General features: G+C 40.6%; 1 protein-coding gene across 1 annotated transcript; it reads left to right on the top strand.

Moving 5' to 3' along the window:
* The first annotated feature begins 2,522 nt into the window (after positions 1–2,522).
* Positions 2,523–18,625, top strand: LOC135470744 (adenine DNA glycosylase-like). Its single transcript, XM_064749784.1, has 12 exons — positions 2,523–2,599; positions 4,149–4,190; positions 5,351–5,422; positions 6,032–6,145; positions 8,171–8,268; positions 10,616–10,736; positions 11,980–12,067; positions 13,620–13,671; positions 15,166–15,302; positions 15,619–15,752; positions 17,851–18,009; positions 18,435–18,625. The coding sequence occupies exons 1-12, from the start codon at positions 2,543–2,545 to the stop codon at positions 18,492–18,494; spliced, it is 1,134 nt and encodes a 377-aa protein (XP_064605854.1). The 5' UTR covers positions 2,523–2,542; the 3' UTR covers positions 18,495–18,625.

The raw sequence follows: 18,625 nt of genomic DNA on the forward strand, positions 1-18,625 counted from the left end.
ACACCAGCATGGCGCAATGCCTCTGGAGTCTCTCACCAGTGCGGTTGCTCTGAGTTCAAATCCAGTTTATGCTGCCTTCCTTTCCAGCCATATGTGGGAAGGTCTGCCAGTGATCTGCCAATGGTTGTGGGTTTCCTCCCACCATATTGCTGGCCGCCGTCGTGTAAGTGAAATATTCTTGAGTATGGCGTAAAATACCAGTCAAACAAATAAATCAATGAAATTTTTGACCTGGGTTTATTTCTAATGTGGTACGGATGTCTGATGTTTTGCATGTCTTGTGTAAAATCTGTGACATTTGTTTTGTGTTTCAGGGCCCCGTTTCACAAAGCGTACATAGTGCTACATTCATGGAACTAACATTTCGACATAATACTTACAGTTAAGTGCGCTTTGTGAAATGGGCTCCTGGAGCTATTTTCATGAAGCTTACTTAGCTAAATTTTCCCATAACTACCATGACGACGTGTGTTGTAGGATACAAAATGCACTTAGCTAAGGGCAACTTAACACTAAATAAGTTGTCTAAGTGAGATTTCTGTTGCTGATGATGTGATCATGTGATGTGACCTGGTGATGTATAGGTCTCTACTAATTTCTTTATGTGTGGTACAGGATCTTGACAAGGTGTTTTATTCCTGAAGACAATTGTTTCAAGTGCTGTGTAAAATATTGAACATGTATTTTGTATTTCTCATTTAGTATGAGTGTACTGTGTTCAGGGCCTGAATTTCCACTCGAATCTGTGAATCAATTCGCCAAAAAATTCACAGCATTTTCTGGTTATGAGAATTTGACTTGATCCTCGCTGTTGAAAGTCTTGTAAATTCCCAACTTAAAGTAGTGTTGAAAGGCTCATTATTGGCCTCAGACGCCCACAATTGTTATGTGATGTCTTCCCTATTGTACAGCAGTGACATATACGTTAATTAATGAATGTGGCTCCGCTGTCTTTTGATACGTTGTGTCATTGCAGTATGAATTCTGGACCCCGATTTGTTACAATACCAAGCTTCCAAACAGTAGTAGCTCCCCTTTCTTTTAAGTTCGTGAGCACAATTTATATTACCCAAACAACCAATCTGACGAATTTCAAAATAGTTTCCGAAGCAACGGAGCACATGGATGCGGTTGCAACTCTCATCAGTGGCTAAAAAATCTGTTTCTAAAAAGACTGTTGGTGTGGGAGAAAAGCTTGAAAGACAGTTTTGATTTCATTGAAGATGAGTCGGGTGTAAAGGTTGTGATATTTCAACAACAAAAATGGTGGGAAAGTAATTTTTTTTATTAGATTGCAACATTTGTAATGGCAAAATTCAGGCCTTGGTGTTTTGCATGTGTTGTATGAAATCTTTTACATGTTTTATTTTTCATGTAGTTTGGGAGCCTATTTTTTGGTTTGTGTTGTATGACATCTTTGACAGATATTTCTATGTAGTATTTCTGATGTAGCATAGATGTTTACCATTTTGAGTGTGTTATGTACAAATCTGTGACACGTCTCATATTTCTGATGTAGTATAGATGTTTACCATTTTGAGTGTGTTATATACAATCTGTGACACGTCTCATTTGTGATGTAGTATAGATGTTTACCATTTTGAGTGTGTTGTGTACAAATCTCTGACACTCCTCATATTTTTGATGTAGTGTAGATGTTTACCATTTTGAGTGTGTTACGTACAAATCTATGACACGTGTCATATTTCTGATGTAGTGTAGATGTTTACCATTTTGAGTGTGTTACGTACAATCTCGGACACTTCTCATATTTGTGATGTACTATAGATGTTTACCATTTTGAGTGTGTTACATACAAATCTATGACACGTGTCATATTTGTGATGTAGTGTAGATGTTTACCATTTTGAGCGTGTTATGTACAATCTCTGACATGTCTCATATTTGTGATGTAATATAGATGTTTACCATTTTGAGTGTGTTACGTACAAATCTCTGACACTTCTCATTTTTCTGATGTAGTGTAGATGTTTACCATTTTGAGCGTGTTATGTACAATCTTTGACATGTCTCATATTTGGGATGTAGTATAGATGTTTATCATTTTGAGTGTGTTATGTACAGTCTGTGACACGTCTCACATTTCTGATGCAGTATAGATGTTTACCATTTTGAGTGTGTTATGTACAATCTGTGACATGTGTCATATTTGTGATGTAGTATAGATGTTTACCATTTTGAGTGTGTTACGTACAAATCTCTGACACGTGTCATATTTGTGATGTAGTATAGATGTTTACCATTTTGAGTGTGTTATGTACAAATCTGTGACACGTGTCATATTTCTGATGTAGTATAGATGTTTTCCATTTTGAGCGTGTTAAGTACAAATCTGTGACACGTGTCATATTTCTGATGTAGTATAGATGTTTTCCATTTTGAGTGTGTTATGTACAAATCTCTGACAGGTGTCTCATATTTCTGATGTAGTATAGATGTTTACCATTTTGAGTGTGTTATGTAGCCTACAAATCTGTGACACATGTCTCATATTTCTGATGCAGTCTGGGTATCTGAAATCATGCTGCAGCAGACTCAAGTGGCTACAGTGATAGATTACTACAACAGATGGATGGAGGTAAGAAAAATGTCACCACCCTGCTTACCACTTGTTTATAAGCCTAACTGAACCAGCAAAATGATCATAGGTTGCTATACATGGATTGTAACTGTCATAAACGTGTGTTGCCTTTATAGTTGCAGTCATGTTACATGAACCCTACATTTCCTCCATGGAACAGGACTCAGGCGAGAGTCAAGAAAGCTATTTTGCCTTCCTCTCCAGGATAGGTCAGGGTGGGGGGTGGTCCTCTCCAGGATAAGTCAGGGTGGGGCATGGTCCTCTCCAGGATAAGTCAGGGTGGGGCATGGTCCTCTCCAGGATAAGTCAGGGTGGGGCATGGTCCTCTCCAGGATAAGTCAGGGTGGGGCATGGTCCTCTCCAGGATAAGTCAGGGTGGGGCATGGTCCTCTCCAGGATATGTCAGGGTGGGGCATGGTCCTCTCCAGGATAAGTCAGGGTGGGGCATGGTCCTCTCCAGGATATGTCAGGGTGGGGCATGGTCCTCTCCAGGATAAGTCAGGGTGGGGCATGGTCCTCTCCAGGATAAGTCAGGGTGGGCCATGGTCCTCTCCAGGATAAGTCAGGGTGGGGCATGGTCCTCTCCAGGATAAGTCAGGGTGGGGCATTGTCCTCTCCAGGATAAGTCAGGGTGGGGCATGGTCCTCTCCAGGATAAGTCAGGGTGGGGCATGGTCCTCTCCAGCATAAGTCAGGGTGGGCCATGGTCCTCTCCAGGATAAGTCAGGGTGGGGCATTGTCCTCTCCAGGATAAGTCAGGGTGGGGGGTGGTCCTCTCCAGGATAAGTCAGGGTGGGGCATGGTCCTCTCCAGGATAAGTCAGGGTGGGGCATGGTCCTCTCCAGGATAAGTCAGGGTGGGGGCTGGTCCTCTCCAGGATAAGTCAGGGTGGGGCATGGTCCTCTCCAGGATATGTCAGGGTGGGGCATGGTCCTCTCCAGGATAAGTCAGGGTGGGGGCTGGTCCTCTCCAGGATAAGTCAGGGTGGGGGCTGGCCCTGTCCAGGATAAGTCAGGGTGGGGCATGGTCCTCTCCAGGATAAGTCAGGTTGGGGCATGGTCCTCTCCAGGATAAGTCAGGGTGGGGGCTGGCCCTGTCCAGGATAAGTCAGGGTGGGGCATGGTCCTCTTCAGGATAAGTCAGGGTGGGGGCATGGTCCTCTCCAGGATAAGTCAGGGTGGGGCATGGTCCTCTCCAGGATAAGTCAGGGTGGGGCATGGTAAACCAGGTGGATTTCACATGAACCTAAATGTATTTTTCTCACTGGATTTTCAGGTGCACATGAAGTCAGAATTAATGTGTTCCTCAAATTTCTGAAAAGAAACAGAAAACTCTGTCCAGAAAAAGCATTTCAGATTCTTTTGTTTTTGCATTTTTATGTTTGGAATGCAGCAAAAGCAATTATGTTCTCAGGTGGGTTTTTAAACCCATATATTTAGCATTATTTTGAAAACCTAAAATCTGTTAAAACTTATTCTTAATATTTGTGTCTCTGATTGAAGAGGCCATGACGTTGTCTTTGACATCTATGAGTTTGTGTTTACTAGAAATGGCCGACACTACAAGAGCTAGCCAAAGCAACGCTGGAGGTGAGTAAATACTATTTCAGCCTTTTGTCCGTTCACATTTTTGGTATGTTTAATTGTGTAAGTCCACATCGATTGATTGTTCAGATGTGTGACGTGCTATGTTTTAACATTTGGCCATTCACATGATAATGAGATGTTAAAGTGCGAGACAATAAGTAACTTTTGCAGGATGTCTCGCATCTATTGCAAATGTGCTGCTTGTGCTGAATAAAGAAACGCAGAATTGATACTAATTGACTGAAAATGAAGATAGGGTTTCCTGGGTTAAATCTTGCAGCCATAGTCGCCTGGAATTGCCTATCTGTCACATCAGCCAATCAGAATCAATTCTGTATCCCTGTAAGTTACACATCCATCCTAATTCCTCGGCCTTTTTTTGTATATGAAAGAGCAGTTTTCAGTGCAATTTATGTACATTTTAAACTTGATTTTCGAGACAAACTACACTGTGTGGTATGGCCAATTTCAGGACTTCACAAAAATTACAAATTTATCGGCCCACTCAGAAATAGTGCCTTCAGAATATGCTTGAATAAACACTTTGCAAACATGCGAAAACTTGGAAGAATTACAGTACACTAGACTGATATTATTATAGAAATGGATGTCGTTATATGCATATGCTGTTTTGCTATGTTTTATATTTTAACATTTTACCGTATATTTTCTTTATTACTGTAGGTATCTGTAACTTGCTGTCCTTGACTGCACATGTTTAGGAGTTATTTGGATTGTATAATGAAGTATTTCTGTTTCTAAAGTTTAGCATTCTTCAAGTGGTACATTCTGCTTAATTCTGATTGATTCATCCAGCTCATTGGGCCTTACGCTGGCTTCCTTTCCGGCCGTATGTGGAAAGGTCTGACAGCAACCTGCAGATGGTCCTGGGTTTTCCCTGGGCTCTGCCCTCCCACCAGACGCTGGCTGCCGTAGTATCAGTGAAATACTCTTGAGTACAGCGTAAAACACCAATCCAATAAACAATCAAACAGCTTATTGGGCCACTAAATAGTTTTTTGTGAAGTTTGATTAATTTCCTATGAGAAAAAAATACCAAAACAAAAATTAAGTGCTGGCTTTGAAAGTGTATTGTTAGATACCAAAGTTCATATGAAATACAGTATCCTTGTTCTGTAAGATGTACGATGTGTTACATGCAGGATGTTAACACCATGTGGTCGGGGCTAGGGTACTACTCGCGGGGAAGACGACTTCTGGAGGGTGTGAAAAAGGTAAAAACTTAGCAGACACACAATGATATCAATAATCTCTTACATGTTTTCTTGCTAATATTCATGTAAATTCTTCTTAGAACAAGGCCCTTTGTTTTCCTTTTTCACACGGCCTCTCTTCATCTATGCGACACTGGAATAAGCTATATTCTGTAAGAACCCTGCATTGAAAAGTGTCGAAAGTGGTCTTATTGTATTAATTTTGGCTAAATGAACTAATAAAGAATGTGCCAAAAGTCTGCTCACGAATTCAAAGTTGAAGACAAATACAAACCAAGCAAGCTTTCTAGAAGTATTCTGAAACCACTATTGGTTTGTTAAAGTCCACAATGAAACCAAAACTGCCGTAATTTTGTTAAAGATTCATAATTGACCTAACAGCACAGAAATTGAACTTTGTCTGTAACTTGTCAAGGTGAAAATTTCAATTCACAGTAACCAGTCATTTTGTAAATGCTGCCAAATCAGACAAAATAACCACAATTGGAACCAGTATGAAATGTCGGATTATTGATGGATTTAGCTTCCTCTGGTACAGATAGGAGACTAATTAATAAATACATAAGTAACCAATGTGAAGAAATGTTGGACTTCTTCTTCTTTGATTAGGTGGTTGAGGAGCTGAATGGGAAGATGCCTGCGACAGCTGAAGATCTGGTGAAGGCATTACCAGGTGTTGGCAGGTATACAGCAGGTGCCATAGCATCTATAGCCTTCAATCAGGTGAGATGTGGTGAAGGCATTACCAGGTGTTGGCAGGTATACAGCTGGTGCCATAGCATCTATAGCCTTCAATCAGGTGAGATGGGGTGAAGATATTACCACGTGTTGGCAGGTATACAGCAGGTGCCATAGCATCTATAGCCTTCAATCAGGTGAGATGTGGTGAAGACATTACCAGGTGTTGGCAGGTATACAGCAGGTGCCATAGCATCTATAGCCTTCAATCAGGTGAGATGTGGTGAAGACATTACCAGGTGTTGGCAGGTATACAGCAGGTGCCATAGCATCTATAGCCTTCAATCAGGTGAGATGGGGTGAAGACATTACCAGGTGTTGGCAGGTATACAGCAGGTGCCATAGCATCTATAGCCTTCAATCAGGTGAGATGTGGTGAAGACATTACCAGGTATACAGCAGGTGGCATAGCATCTATAGCCTTCAATCAGGTGAGATGTGGTGAAGACATTACCAGGTGTTGGCAGGTATACAGCAGGTGGCATAGCATCTATAGCCTAATCAGGTGAGATGTGGTGAAGACATTACCAGGTGTTGGCAGGTATACAGCAGGTGCCATAGCATCTATAGCCTTCAATCAGGTTAGATGGGGTGAAGACATTACCAGGTGTTGGCAGGTATACAGCAGGTGGCATAGCATCTATAGCCTTCAATCAGGTGAGATGTGGTGAAGACATTACCAGATGTTGGCAGGTATACAGCAGGTGCCATAGCATCTATAGCCTTCAATCAGGTGAGATGGGGTGAAGATATTACCAGGTGTAGGCAAGTGTACAGCAGGTGCCATAGCATCTATAGCCTTCAATCAGGTAAGATCTGGTGAAGATATTACCAGGTGTAGGCAAGTGTACAGCAGGTGAAGACATTACCTGGTGTAGGCAGGTATACAGCAGGTGTCAGGTGAGATCTGGTGAGGAGATTATCTGGTGTAGGCAAGTGTACAGCAGGAGACAGCATCTATAATCAGGTGAGATCTGGTGAAGGCAGGAGCTATAGCATCTATAATCAGTTGAGATCTGGTGAAGGCAGGTACACAGCAGGAGCTATAGCATCTATAATCAGGTGAGGTAAAGGCAGGTACACAGCAGGAGCTATAGCATCTATGATCAGGTGAGGTGAAGGCAGGTACACGGCAGGAGCTATAATATCTATAATCAGGTGAGATCTGGTTTAACCATGTCAATAAAGCTATTGAAGTAGTGTTGCACCAGCATACATACTAAAAATGGGATCAGTATTGGTTACAGCCTGACACGGGGCAGGAAAAAAAAATGTTCAAGCTGATGTGTGACATGGTTAGCAAATTTTGCTTCCTCATTATTCGACGAAAAGCTACAATGTTATTTACATGGGATTTTTGTGCCGAACAATTGGCCCAAATCAAGGACATATTGGGTGCAGGATTTATTTATTTATTTGATTGGTGTTTTACACCGTACTCAAGAATATTTCACTTATACGACGGCGGCCAGCATTATGGTGGGTGGAAATCGGGCACACCCCGGGGGAAACCCATGACCATCCGCAGGTTTATTGGGTGCAGGACAAATACATATAGGGTGCAGCAATAATACATATAGGGTGCAGGGCAAATACATATTGGGTGCAGGACAACTACATGTAGGGTGCAGGACAACTACATGTGCAGGACATTGTCTTTGACAGGCTGTTTGTACACAGAAAAACCAGACAGTGAAGAATTACCACAATTTGTCAACGTTGTCGATCAACGAACAAGCACTCATGATCTTATTGCTTGAGGGAAAGTTGACAAAACATTGTAAAGGGCTGTGTGGGAATCTGATGATGAAAGTTGAATAGTGCACCCTGTGTGGTTGATGGTTCTCACTCAAGTAACTGAGCACCTTTTGTCTTTTACATTTATCGTTAATTCAGACAGGTATGGTATTGATGTATGTAAAGAAATATAGAAAACATATCGCCATTTGTCCCTGGTTGTATATTCTGTCTTGGCTATGCAGTGATCTCTGAGTGTTTTGTTTGATACAGACAACCGGTTTGGTGGATGGGAATGTGGTACGGGTTCTGTGTCGTATGAGGATGGTGGGAGCCGACTGTACCAGTCAGCCAGTACAAGACATGCTCTGGTAAATCTACATATATATGCATATATATATATATATATATATATATATATATATATATATATATATATACACAAACACACTGTATTACACCTAAAGTTTGTCATGTAAAAATGCACCTTGAGAAAGGCATAAAGGGCTTGAAATGTTACTTTTATGCCAAGACTTAAGTTTTTCCAATAAGAAATCAAGCAAACTTCACGAAAAACCTTCTTAAATGGCCGTATATGTTGGTAGAAATAATCTCAATCAATTAAGCTGTGTCAATTGAAAAAGCTAATCTTCAGCTGAAATACAGTACTGCAGCAGATTTTTCATCATTTGCACTCCCAGTCTGTATTCTTCTGGGAAAACTCTGTCTTACGACTTATTTCAGTAAATCGGCAAAAACAGCATAATAGAAGATCCGAAGATTTGTTTTTCAGTTCGAACGCTAAACAGTGAAATCAATTTATTTACATACATGCAGTCAAATCATCAATGCTCCTTCAGAATCAACAATACCATTTGCGAGAGAGAGTTTCAAGGGGAATAACTCTGGGCGGGTTGTTGACACGGCTATAGACGGTGAACAGTCTTTAGCAATTTAAGAACATTACAACAGGGATATGGGCTGGAATTTCTACCTAACTGTAATCTCTGACAAATCTCTATGCTGATTCCCTATAGGATGCTTGTCGATGTATAGGCTGTGTTTTGAAACTGTTTAGCTGTCTTGCATCTGTATACTTCAGTATCTGTAAATCTTCATCTGTGGTATTCTTTTAACCAATCCTTTGTGCCTTGTCTTGATTTTGCCTTTGCCTTCATCTTGTCTTTGCCTTCATCTTGTCTTCTTGACCTTTGCATTGATCTTGTCTTTGCCTTTGCCTTCATCTTGCCTTTGCCTTGATCTTGCCTTTGCCTTTGCCTTGATCTTGCCTTTGCCTTGATCTTGCTTTTGCCTTGATCTTGTCTTTGCCTTTGCCTTGATCTTGCCTTTGCCTCTGCCTTTGCCTTTGCCTTGATCTTGTCTTTGCCTTTGCCTTGATCTTGCCTTTGTCTTGATCTTGCTTTTGCCTTGATTTTGCCTTTGCCTTTGCCTTGATCGTGTCTTTGCCTTTGCCTTGATCTTGCCTTTGCCTTTGCCTTGATCTTGCCTTTGCCTTTGCCTTGATCTTGTCTTTGTCTTTGCCTTTGCCTTGATCTTGCCTTTGCCTTTGCCTTGATCTTGCCTTTGTCTTTGCCTTTGCCTTTGTCTTTGTCTTTGTCTTTGCCTTGATCTTGCCTTTGCCTTGATCTTGCCTTTGCCTTGATCGTGTCTTTGCCTTTGCCTTGATCGTGTCTTTGCCTTTGCCTTGATCTTGCCTTTGCCTTGATCTTGCCTTTGCCTTGATCTTGCTTTTGCCTTGATCTTGCCTTTGCCTTGATCTTGCCTTTGCCTTTGCCTTGATCTTGCCTTTGCCTTGATCTTGTCTTTGCCTTTGCCTTGATCTTGCCTTTGCCTTGATCTTGCCTTTGCCTTGATCTTGCCTTTGCCTTTGCCTTGATCTTGCCTTTACCTTTGTCTTGATCTTGCCTTTACCTTTGTCTTGTTCTTGCCTTTACCTTTGTCTTGTTCTTGCCTTTGCCTTGATCTTGCCTTTACCTTTGCCTTGATCTTACCTTTGCCTTGATCTTGTCTTTACCTTTGCCTTGATTTTGTCTTTACCTTTGCCTTGATCTTGCCTTTGCCTTGATCTTGTCTTTACCTTGATCTTGTCTTTACCTTTGCCTTGATCTTGTATTTGCCTTTGCCTTGATCTTGCCTTTGCCTTTGCCTTGATCTTGCCTTTACCTTTGTCTTGATCTTGCCTTTACCTTTGTCTTGATCTTGCCTTTGCCTTGATCTTGCCTTTACCTTTGGCTTGATCTTACCTTTGCCTTGATCTTGTCTTTACCTTTGCCTTGATCTTGCCTTTACCTTTGCCTTGATCTTACCTTTGCCTTGATCTTGTCTTTACCTTTGCCTTGATCTTGCTTTGCCTTTGCCCCTGTCTTGACTGTCATAAACCTCCAGGGACCATCTGTCAGACGCCATGATCGATGCTGTTTTATAGCGTGTAGACAGAGTAGGCGGTGCTAATGACCAAAAATCCTACAATTTGATGGCTGACGTACTTCTCCTCACCTACAGTTCACTATGATAGCAAAACAAATATGGCTAAAATAGCTTAAGTTAAAATGAATTAATTCCATAATACAATGGAAAGGAAAATCCTGCTGGAACATTTATCTGGATAAAGATCACACCTGAAATTTTTGCAGTTTGGAAGAGCAAAATTGGTATAATTTTGTGGCTCTTTTTTTTTTTTTTTTTGGTTTTTCACAGGTCTCATGCTAATAAACTTGTGGATCAGGAAAGACCTGGAGATTTCAACCAATCCTTGATGGAACTAGGTGCTACAGTATGTACACCCAAAACTCCTTCCTGTTCTGAGTGCCCCGTTAAGGTGGCACTGTAAAGCATATGCGCAGGTAAAGGACTCTTTACAACATTTTACTCTTAGGTAACATTAACCTAGGGATATTGTTGTTCGTCTGTTTTGCAGCATCACTAGAAAAAACTCTATCTCTGGATCGTTAGAAGCAAGGGTTACCAAAGTTTTACTGCTCTTGCACCATTTTGGGTAAAAATCCTATTAAAATTCAGCAGCCTGGACCAATTTTCTCAAACTGTCGTGGTCAATTGCTTTTGGGTTGTTTAATCGTAAGTTAAACCATGGGAAGCATTTGATGTGGTCATATTGTCACACACATACATGACAGTTTGTTTCCTTCAGTGTTAAGTTTGTCAGGTACCTGCTGATGGTTGGTGGTTTACTCTGGCCACTCTAATTTCCTCCACCCTTAAACCTGACCTCCCTCATTTATTTCATATATTTATTTGATTGGTGTTTTATGCCGTACTTAATATATCTCACTTACAAGACGGTGGCCAGCATTATGATGGGAGGAAAGCAGGCGCAACCCCTTGGGAAACCCACGACCACTTACAGGTTGTTGGCGGACTTTCCCACATATGACCGGAGAGGAAGCCAGCATGAGCTGGATTTGATCTCACAACAACAGCATTGGTGAGAGGCTCCTGGGTCAGTGCTCCGCGCTGTCATGCTAACCCCCTTGGCCACGGAGTCGCCCAGTTGCCTCGTACATGTACATGTGTATTATGTGGAAAATTTTTTTAGTACGGTTTTAAACACCAATTGTTCAATCAATGTTTTCGATCAATCAGCACAACAGTGCCTTAATATGACCCAGAGATATTTTATGGAGCTTTGCAGGATATATCGTCTACCTTTAGGTTTGCCTGTATGGTGTATTACTTATTTGACTCCTCGTTAAGCTCGGTGCTTCTTCCTCTCTATCTGGCTGTCTCTCCTGTATATATATATATATATATTATATATATATATTTTTTTTTTCTTCCAGTTATTATGTGTATAAACTCAACAAATATTGCTAAAAGCCCAGAAGTGAAGCTTTCCTCACACCATAAAGTTGGCCCGCTGTCGTATAAGTGAAATATTCTTGAGTAGGGCATGAAACAACAATCGAATAAAGAAATAAATCAAAAGTAAAGCTATTCGATATATAGGCTGATAATTTAAATTTTTATTTATTTATTTAATTATTCAAGAATATGATACATTTAATAAGTTTGGATAATATTTGATAAATGAATTTCAAATGTAGGTTGAGTACGAAAAGAAGGCGGCAGTGTCAAAGTGGACCAAAGCTAAGGTTACAGATGAAGATAACAATATACCAGATATAGAATGTGGTGAGTGCAGATAGGGGTGGTTTGTCCTTAATGTTTTGGGAACCCTTGGAAAAGAAAGTTCATTGTTAGTTTTGTGCCAGAATAGTACCTAAATGTAGGAGCAGTTCCTGGATCAAGATCACCACCAAAATTGCTTCGTCCAAGGAGATATTGTGCTCCAAATTTTGTACAATCCCATCCATAACTTTTAACACTAAGCCGCTGACTGACAGACAGTGACAGACAGACAGACGAAAACATAACCACATTGGCCGAGATGATAATAATAATAAGAATAACATGAAACAAAACATGTTTATATCCCTTTGGCATGAAAACCTTAGTGTGAAACGAGGAGGAGAATATGAAGTACCTGCATGAAAACCATTAATGTGAAATGAGGAGGAGGATATTAATTACCTGCATGAAAACCATTAGTGTGAAAGGATGTGGAGGAGGATTTTAAGTACCTGCATGAAAACCATTAGTGTGAAACGAGGAGTAGGATATTAAGTACCTGCATGAAAACCATTAGTGTGAAATGAGGAGGAGGAGGATTTTAAGTACCTGCATGAAAACCATTAGTGTGAAACGAGGAGTAGGATATTAAGTACCTGCATGAAAACCATTAGTGTGAAATGAGGAGGAGGAGTAGGATATTAAGTACCTGCATGAAAACCATTAGTGTGAAACGAGGAGGAGGAGGATATTAATTACCTGCATGAAAACCATTAGTGTGAAACGAGGAGTAGGATATTAAGTACCTGCATGAAAACCATTAGTGTGAAATGAGGAGTAGAATATTAAGTACCTGCATGAAAACCATTAGTGTGAAATGAGGAGGAGGAGGATATTAAGTACCTGCATGAGAACCATTAATGTGAAATGAGGAGGAGGAGGATTTTAAGTACCTGCATGAAAACCATAAGTGTGAAATGAGGAGGAGGATATTAAGTACCTGCATGAAAACCATTAGTGTGAAACGAGGAGTAGGATATTAAGTACCTGCATGAAAACCATTAGTGTGAAATGAGGAGGAGGAGGATATTAAGTACCTGCATGAAAACCATTAATGTGAAATGAGGAGGAGGAGGATATTAAGTACCTGCATGAAAACCATTAGTGTGAAAGGATGTGGAGGAGGATATTAAGTACCTGCATGACATGAAGCAGGTATGAGAAATGTCTGAAATGGTATATATGTGCATGTTTGGGGTTTGTGATGTACTGAATGGTATGAAGTGAAACTCTACAAATGTTGACATACATTGACCAGAATAAAAACATTGTTGTTTGTTGTGAAGTGAAACAGTATTGACAAGAAAATGAGAAGCTGAGAAAAAGGAAGGAATGGTAGGATAATGATTTTGTCAACAGTCTTGGAGAAATACTGAGGAGTTAAGCAGCATTTATTATGATATGTTCTAAAAAGATTTTAGCAAAGAAAACATTTACATGTACATCGTATTATAATCATGAAGACATCTGTTGAGAAGACAGATTTACAAGTCGTGCAAAATAATGATGAATTCTTGAACTTGTAGATGTTGGTGGGTTTTTTTCTTGTTTTCAGCAGAGGAAAGCTGTAAATTGTGTATTCCAAGCACAGAAGAGTGGGATCCAAGGTGAGAATTGTAGAATTGTGCTTTTGGAGTGACTTCCCTTTATGACTGTGTCATTAGCAAGTTGCCAATGGTCTGTGATTTGACAGCTGATATTAGTTTTTTTGACGCTTCTGCTCAGGCATGACGATTGATGAAATGTGAACCTCCCCTCAATCATAGACTGCCATGAGCGTGTGGGTGCAGTAGGTGTTAAAGTCGTTGACGAATGTAACTTTGAAATGGACGAGACCGGCCCGGATAGCACAGTTGGTAGAGCGTCCGCTTCGGGACCGGTAGATCCAGGATCAATCCTTGGTCGAGTCACACCTAAGACTTTAAAAGAGGAAGTTGTAACTTCCTCGCTTGGCGTTCAGCATGAAGGGGATAGTGCAACGACTGGTTGACCTGTATCAGTATAATGGCTCGGGCGGGGCGGCTTACTTGCCTTCGGTAAGTCGTCTCAGTGATGCAGCACTAAATAAAAGAGCGGTGGAAATCCGTCCTGCAACAAGGAGGCACATTACACGTGCATGCACCCTAATGATTCCTTCGTCGTCATATGACTGAAAAATTGTTGAGTACGACGTTAAACCCCAAGCACTCACTCACTCACTCACTTGAAATGGACGAACGCATTAGGCAGAGTTACGGAGAGAAACAGCCCCAAATGTGTCAGATTGCTGGTCAGGAACATCTACTGCTGTTCACATGGGCATTAAATCATCCCTAGCATAAATTGGTACCACAACCATGTGGTATTTATAATTAACTAACCTGTTGTGAAACTCACCGAATCGAAAGGGTCCATGACAATCATGCCTGTTCATGAAAAAGAATCATATTTTCGGAGCCTATACCATAGCATTTATGAGTTTGCAAGATGGTGGTGGCAGTAAAGTAGACACTAAAGATGTGCTTTTTTTTTTTTTTCATTATGTGTTATTGCCATATGGACTATTTTTTGATCAGGCCAACATAAGATTAGGGTAGTTAATCAGTAGGATCATGCGGTTAACATTGATTCGTCGTTGGGAAAATTTAATGCCCGTGCAAACAGTGGTAAATGTTCCTTACTCTCAATCCGGCATTGACAGTATTATTTTATTGTTTCTTTCTGTAATTCCCGCAACTGCATTACTCTACCTTAGAGTTACATCGCGCAACTAGCATTAAATGGGCGGGCTCTTGAAATGATTTGGTTCCCCTCGCATCACTGTAAAGTGTTGCTATTGAGCCCTGTGGGTATTAGATGAAAGGAATGTATAAATATCCTCTGTATTGCGTGGTAAGCCTGCTATTGAAGTGATGTTACATGAAGTTTGTAGGGGTTTACTTCTCTTCCACCAATATAGCATGCTTGTAGCTCTGATATCATTTAGATGGGTAACATGGCATGCCTAACCTGAACACGAATATACCTCAGTAGATGTAAGTTTTCAGAACTTGTCAAAATATGAACATTGACTCAGTGTTCATCTGTTTAGATTATTTAGGTTGTTGTTGTTGTTGTTGTAGTGATGGTGTTATGAACTACCCACGTAAACCCAAAAAGAAACCTCCTCGTGAAGAAACCACATCAGTCTGTCTGGTCTGTTGTCATCATCAGGAGAAATCCAAGCGAAAATTCCTTTTATTGAAAAGAAAGGAACAAGGTTAGTGTTCACGTTTTTATCGTGTGAATTATGATACAAGCAAGAAAATTGTAATTATAGTTTTGCCCAACCCACATTAAATCAGATTGTTACCCTCCCAAGGAGAGTACTGACTTGTTGCTGAGTAGAGCAGAAGTAACACCTCCCCCCAGCCTACCTGCTGACCCTTTTTGGCTGGCCTCTGTATCTGCGCATGTAACAATAATTGTGTTGGGTCATTTCAAATTTTCTTGTTTGTCAACTATATTGTCTTGTTTGTCAACTATATTGTCTTGTTTGTCAACCGTGTTTTCTTGTTTGTCAACTTTGTTTTCAGGCTTGTTAGCGGGCCTGTGGGAATTCCCAAGTCTGAAACAGGAAGGTGCAAAGAAAGAGGAGGCAGAGGTCTGGTTACAAACTAACTACTCACTTTGTCTGCCTGCTGATACTCAGATAGAACATGTAGGCCAGGTGAGTGCTAGTATTCTACATATGGGCCAGGTGAGTGCATGTAATAAACATACAAAGCATATGAGTGCAGGTAGTCAGTACATGGGCCAGGTGAATTCGGGTGGTAAACATAAAGGGCAAGTGAGTGGAGGTACTGAATATTTGGGCCAAGTGAGTGAAGATAATAAATGTACGGGCTAGATGAGTGTGAGTAATAAATGTATGGTCCAAGTGAATGAAAGAAAGAAATACAGGGAGTATAGAAAATTAACATGTTAGCCTGGTGAGTATAGGTAATGGACATATTAAATGAGCATAGGAAATGAACATATCAGCTGGGTCAGTATAGGATATTAACATTTGATCCAAGCGAGTTTTAATGAAATGAACATATCAGCCTATTGAGAACAGAAAATGAACACATCAGCTGTGTGAGTATAGGGAATTAACATATCAGAGAGGCAGGTAAAGAAATTAACATATTAGCCAGATATCAGCCAGGTGAGTATAGGAAATTAGGATATGAGCCTTTTGTGATAGGGGCTAAGCTCATAAGCATGGTGAGAATTGGCAATTAATATGTAAGCCTGGTGAGAATAGGCAATTAAAATATCAACCAGGTGAGGATAGGTAATGAATGCATTCATTGGGTGAGTACATTTTCATGAAATTAACTTATTAGCCAGGTGAGTACCAGAATTACAGGAAGTGCCAGGTGAGTACCAGAATTACAGGAAGTGCCAGGTGAGTACCAGAATTACAGAAAGTGCCAGGTGAGTACCAGAATTACAGGAAGTGCCAGGTGAGTACCAGAATTACAGGAAGTGCCAGGTGAGTACCAGAATTACAGGAAGTGCCAGGTGAGTACCAGAATTACAGGAAGTGCCAGGTGAGTACCAGAATTACAGGAAGTGCCAGGTGAGTACCAGAATTACAGGAAGTGCCAGGTGAGTACCAGAATTATAGGAAGTACCAGGTGAGTACCAGAGTTACAGGAAGTGCCAGGTGAGTACCAGAATTATAGGAAGTGCCAGGTGAGTACCAGAATTATAGGAAGTGCCAGGTGAGTACCAGAATTACAGGAAGTGCCAGGTGAGTACCAGAATTACAGGAAGTGCCAGGTGAGTACCAGAATTACAGGAAGTGCCAGGTGAGTACCAGAATTATAGGAAGTGCCAGGTGAGTACCAGAATTACAGGAAGTGCCAGGTGAGTACCAGAATTATAGGAAGTGCCAGGTGAGTACCAGAATTATAGGAAGTGCCAGGTGAGTACCAGAATTATAGGAAGTGCCAGGTGAGTAGTATGGACACTAAAAATAAGATAAGTGCAGGAGTTGAATATGTAAGCAAAGTGAGTATAGAAAATTAACATAGGTATAGAATAATCAGATATTATATAGGTATGTACATTGTATTTACACCTGGGGTTTTACATCTTACTTCAGTCATATCACGATGAGGAGTCATTAGGTGTGTGTACATATATTGTGTCTTTTTGTGGCAGGGCGAGTCCATGCCGCCAAGTGCTGCCGCCCAGTCACATTACACTGACACCTGCCCAACCAGTCCTGTTTCCTGTCTTCAACCTTTCAGTGCTGAGTGCCAAGCAAGGCAACAACTGCTGCCACAATTTTTAAAGTCTTTAGTTTGGCACATTATAGGAGTACTCAGATTGTAGAAAGTAAATAGTTACATGTAGACTTAACAGACTGATGTGCCAGTTGAGTGAGAAGTACAGGGAAAGCAGAAAGCTGACACAATGTTCAGGAGATTACTGAGAGTAAGGCTGAACAGAAAAGGTGTGTCACGATGCCCTATTTCCTCTGCCTTTCACATATTCATGTGATGTTTATGTAGGAACATTTGGAGGGCAATAATATGCCTAAACTGATGAAACTAAACTTTAGTGAAGGTCTAAAATTGGTCCATCAAGGCAAAGTCAATGTGGTCTTCTCTCCAAAATAAAACTACATAGGAACGGAAGTTGAATTCAGAGTTGCCCTTTCATATGTGATAGGGTTGAGAAGTTAGAGTGTAGTAATATTTGAGTCAGAGTTCCTCAGAGTAGTCCCCGTCATTTGTGTAATAGGTCATCTTTATACATGCTGATATTTTCAGGTTGTCCACCACTTTTCTCACATCACACAGACGTATGTGGTGGATTGCCTGGTGCTCTCAGAAGACATGGAGCTGGATGTAGGGGGAGATAACTGGGAATGGAAGTGGATGACAGGCCGAGAGTTCTTGACCTCTGCTATATCAACGGCCATGAAAAAAGTAAGGCCTCTCCAAACCATTTAACAACAGCATGTTTATGTGTAAAGATTTTCTCTCTGCATGGTATGCCATTTGTTTTTACTGATACCTGTTGTTTATCATATGATTTTGTTTATTGACCAGTGGCCCAGAATATATTTATTATGCCAAGCCTATAAGTACATTTTTTAGTATAGTCTCACTGGAATATCAGATCAAGTTTGAAAACCAGTCTGATTCATAGATTTTTTTGCATATTTAATGAATTATGTGACTCTCTGTGGTCATTGTTTTCCGTGTAATATTTGCTACAAATATTGTCAGATTTTTCTGAATCATGTGGGTTGGTTTTCCCCATTGCCTATAGGAGATTGCTACTTTTAATGTGAACTAAGGTTGACAATCCATTGTAAACATCTGATCAAATTTGTTTTTGTGTTTGGCAGGTTTTTAATGCGTTTGAAAAAGGGGCTGACAAGATTCCAGTTAAGGTAATGATTGAGTAATGTTCATATTTTGGTTGTTTGGATATATATACCCACATTCCTCTGTTGATGATAATCCTCAATTTCAAAGTTCTTATTGGGATATTTCTCAAATGGTTCATATAATTAGCCCTGTCTCGATGTGACTATCA

This window comes from Liolophura sinensis, chromosome 7 (genome assembly GCF_032854445.1).
Source record: "Liolophura sinensis isolate JHLJ2023 chromosome 7, CUHK_Ljap_v2, whole genome shotgun sequence".
NCBI classification, from domain to species: domain Eukaryota; kingdom Metazoa; phylum Mollusca; class Polyplacophora; order Chitonida; family Chitonidae; genus Liolophura; species Liolophura sinensis.

Excerpts from the sequence above, each read along its gene's own strand:
- LOC135470744 (XM_064749784.1), top strand. The coding sequence starts at position 2,543 with ATGCTGCAGCAGACTCAAGTGGCTACAGTGATAGATTACTACAACAGA. Across the intron at positions 4,191-5,350 it reads TAGCCAAAGCAACGCTGGAG|GATGTTAACACCATGTGGTC; the intron begins GTGAGTAAATAC and ends TGTTACATGCAG. Across the intron at positions 5,423-6,031 it reads TTCTGGAGGGTGTGAAAAAG|GTGGTTGAGGAGCTGAATGG; the intron begins GTAAAAACTTAG and ends TTCTTTGATTAG.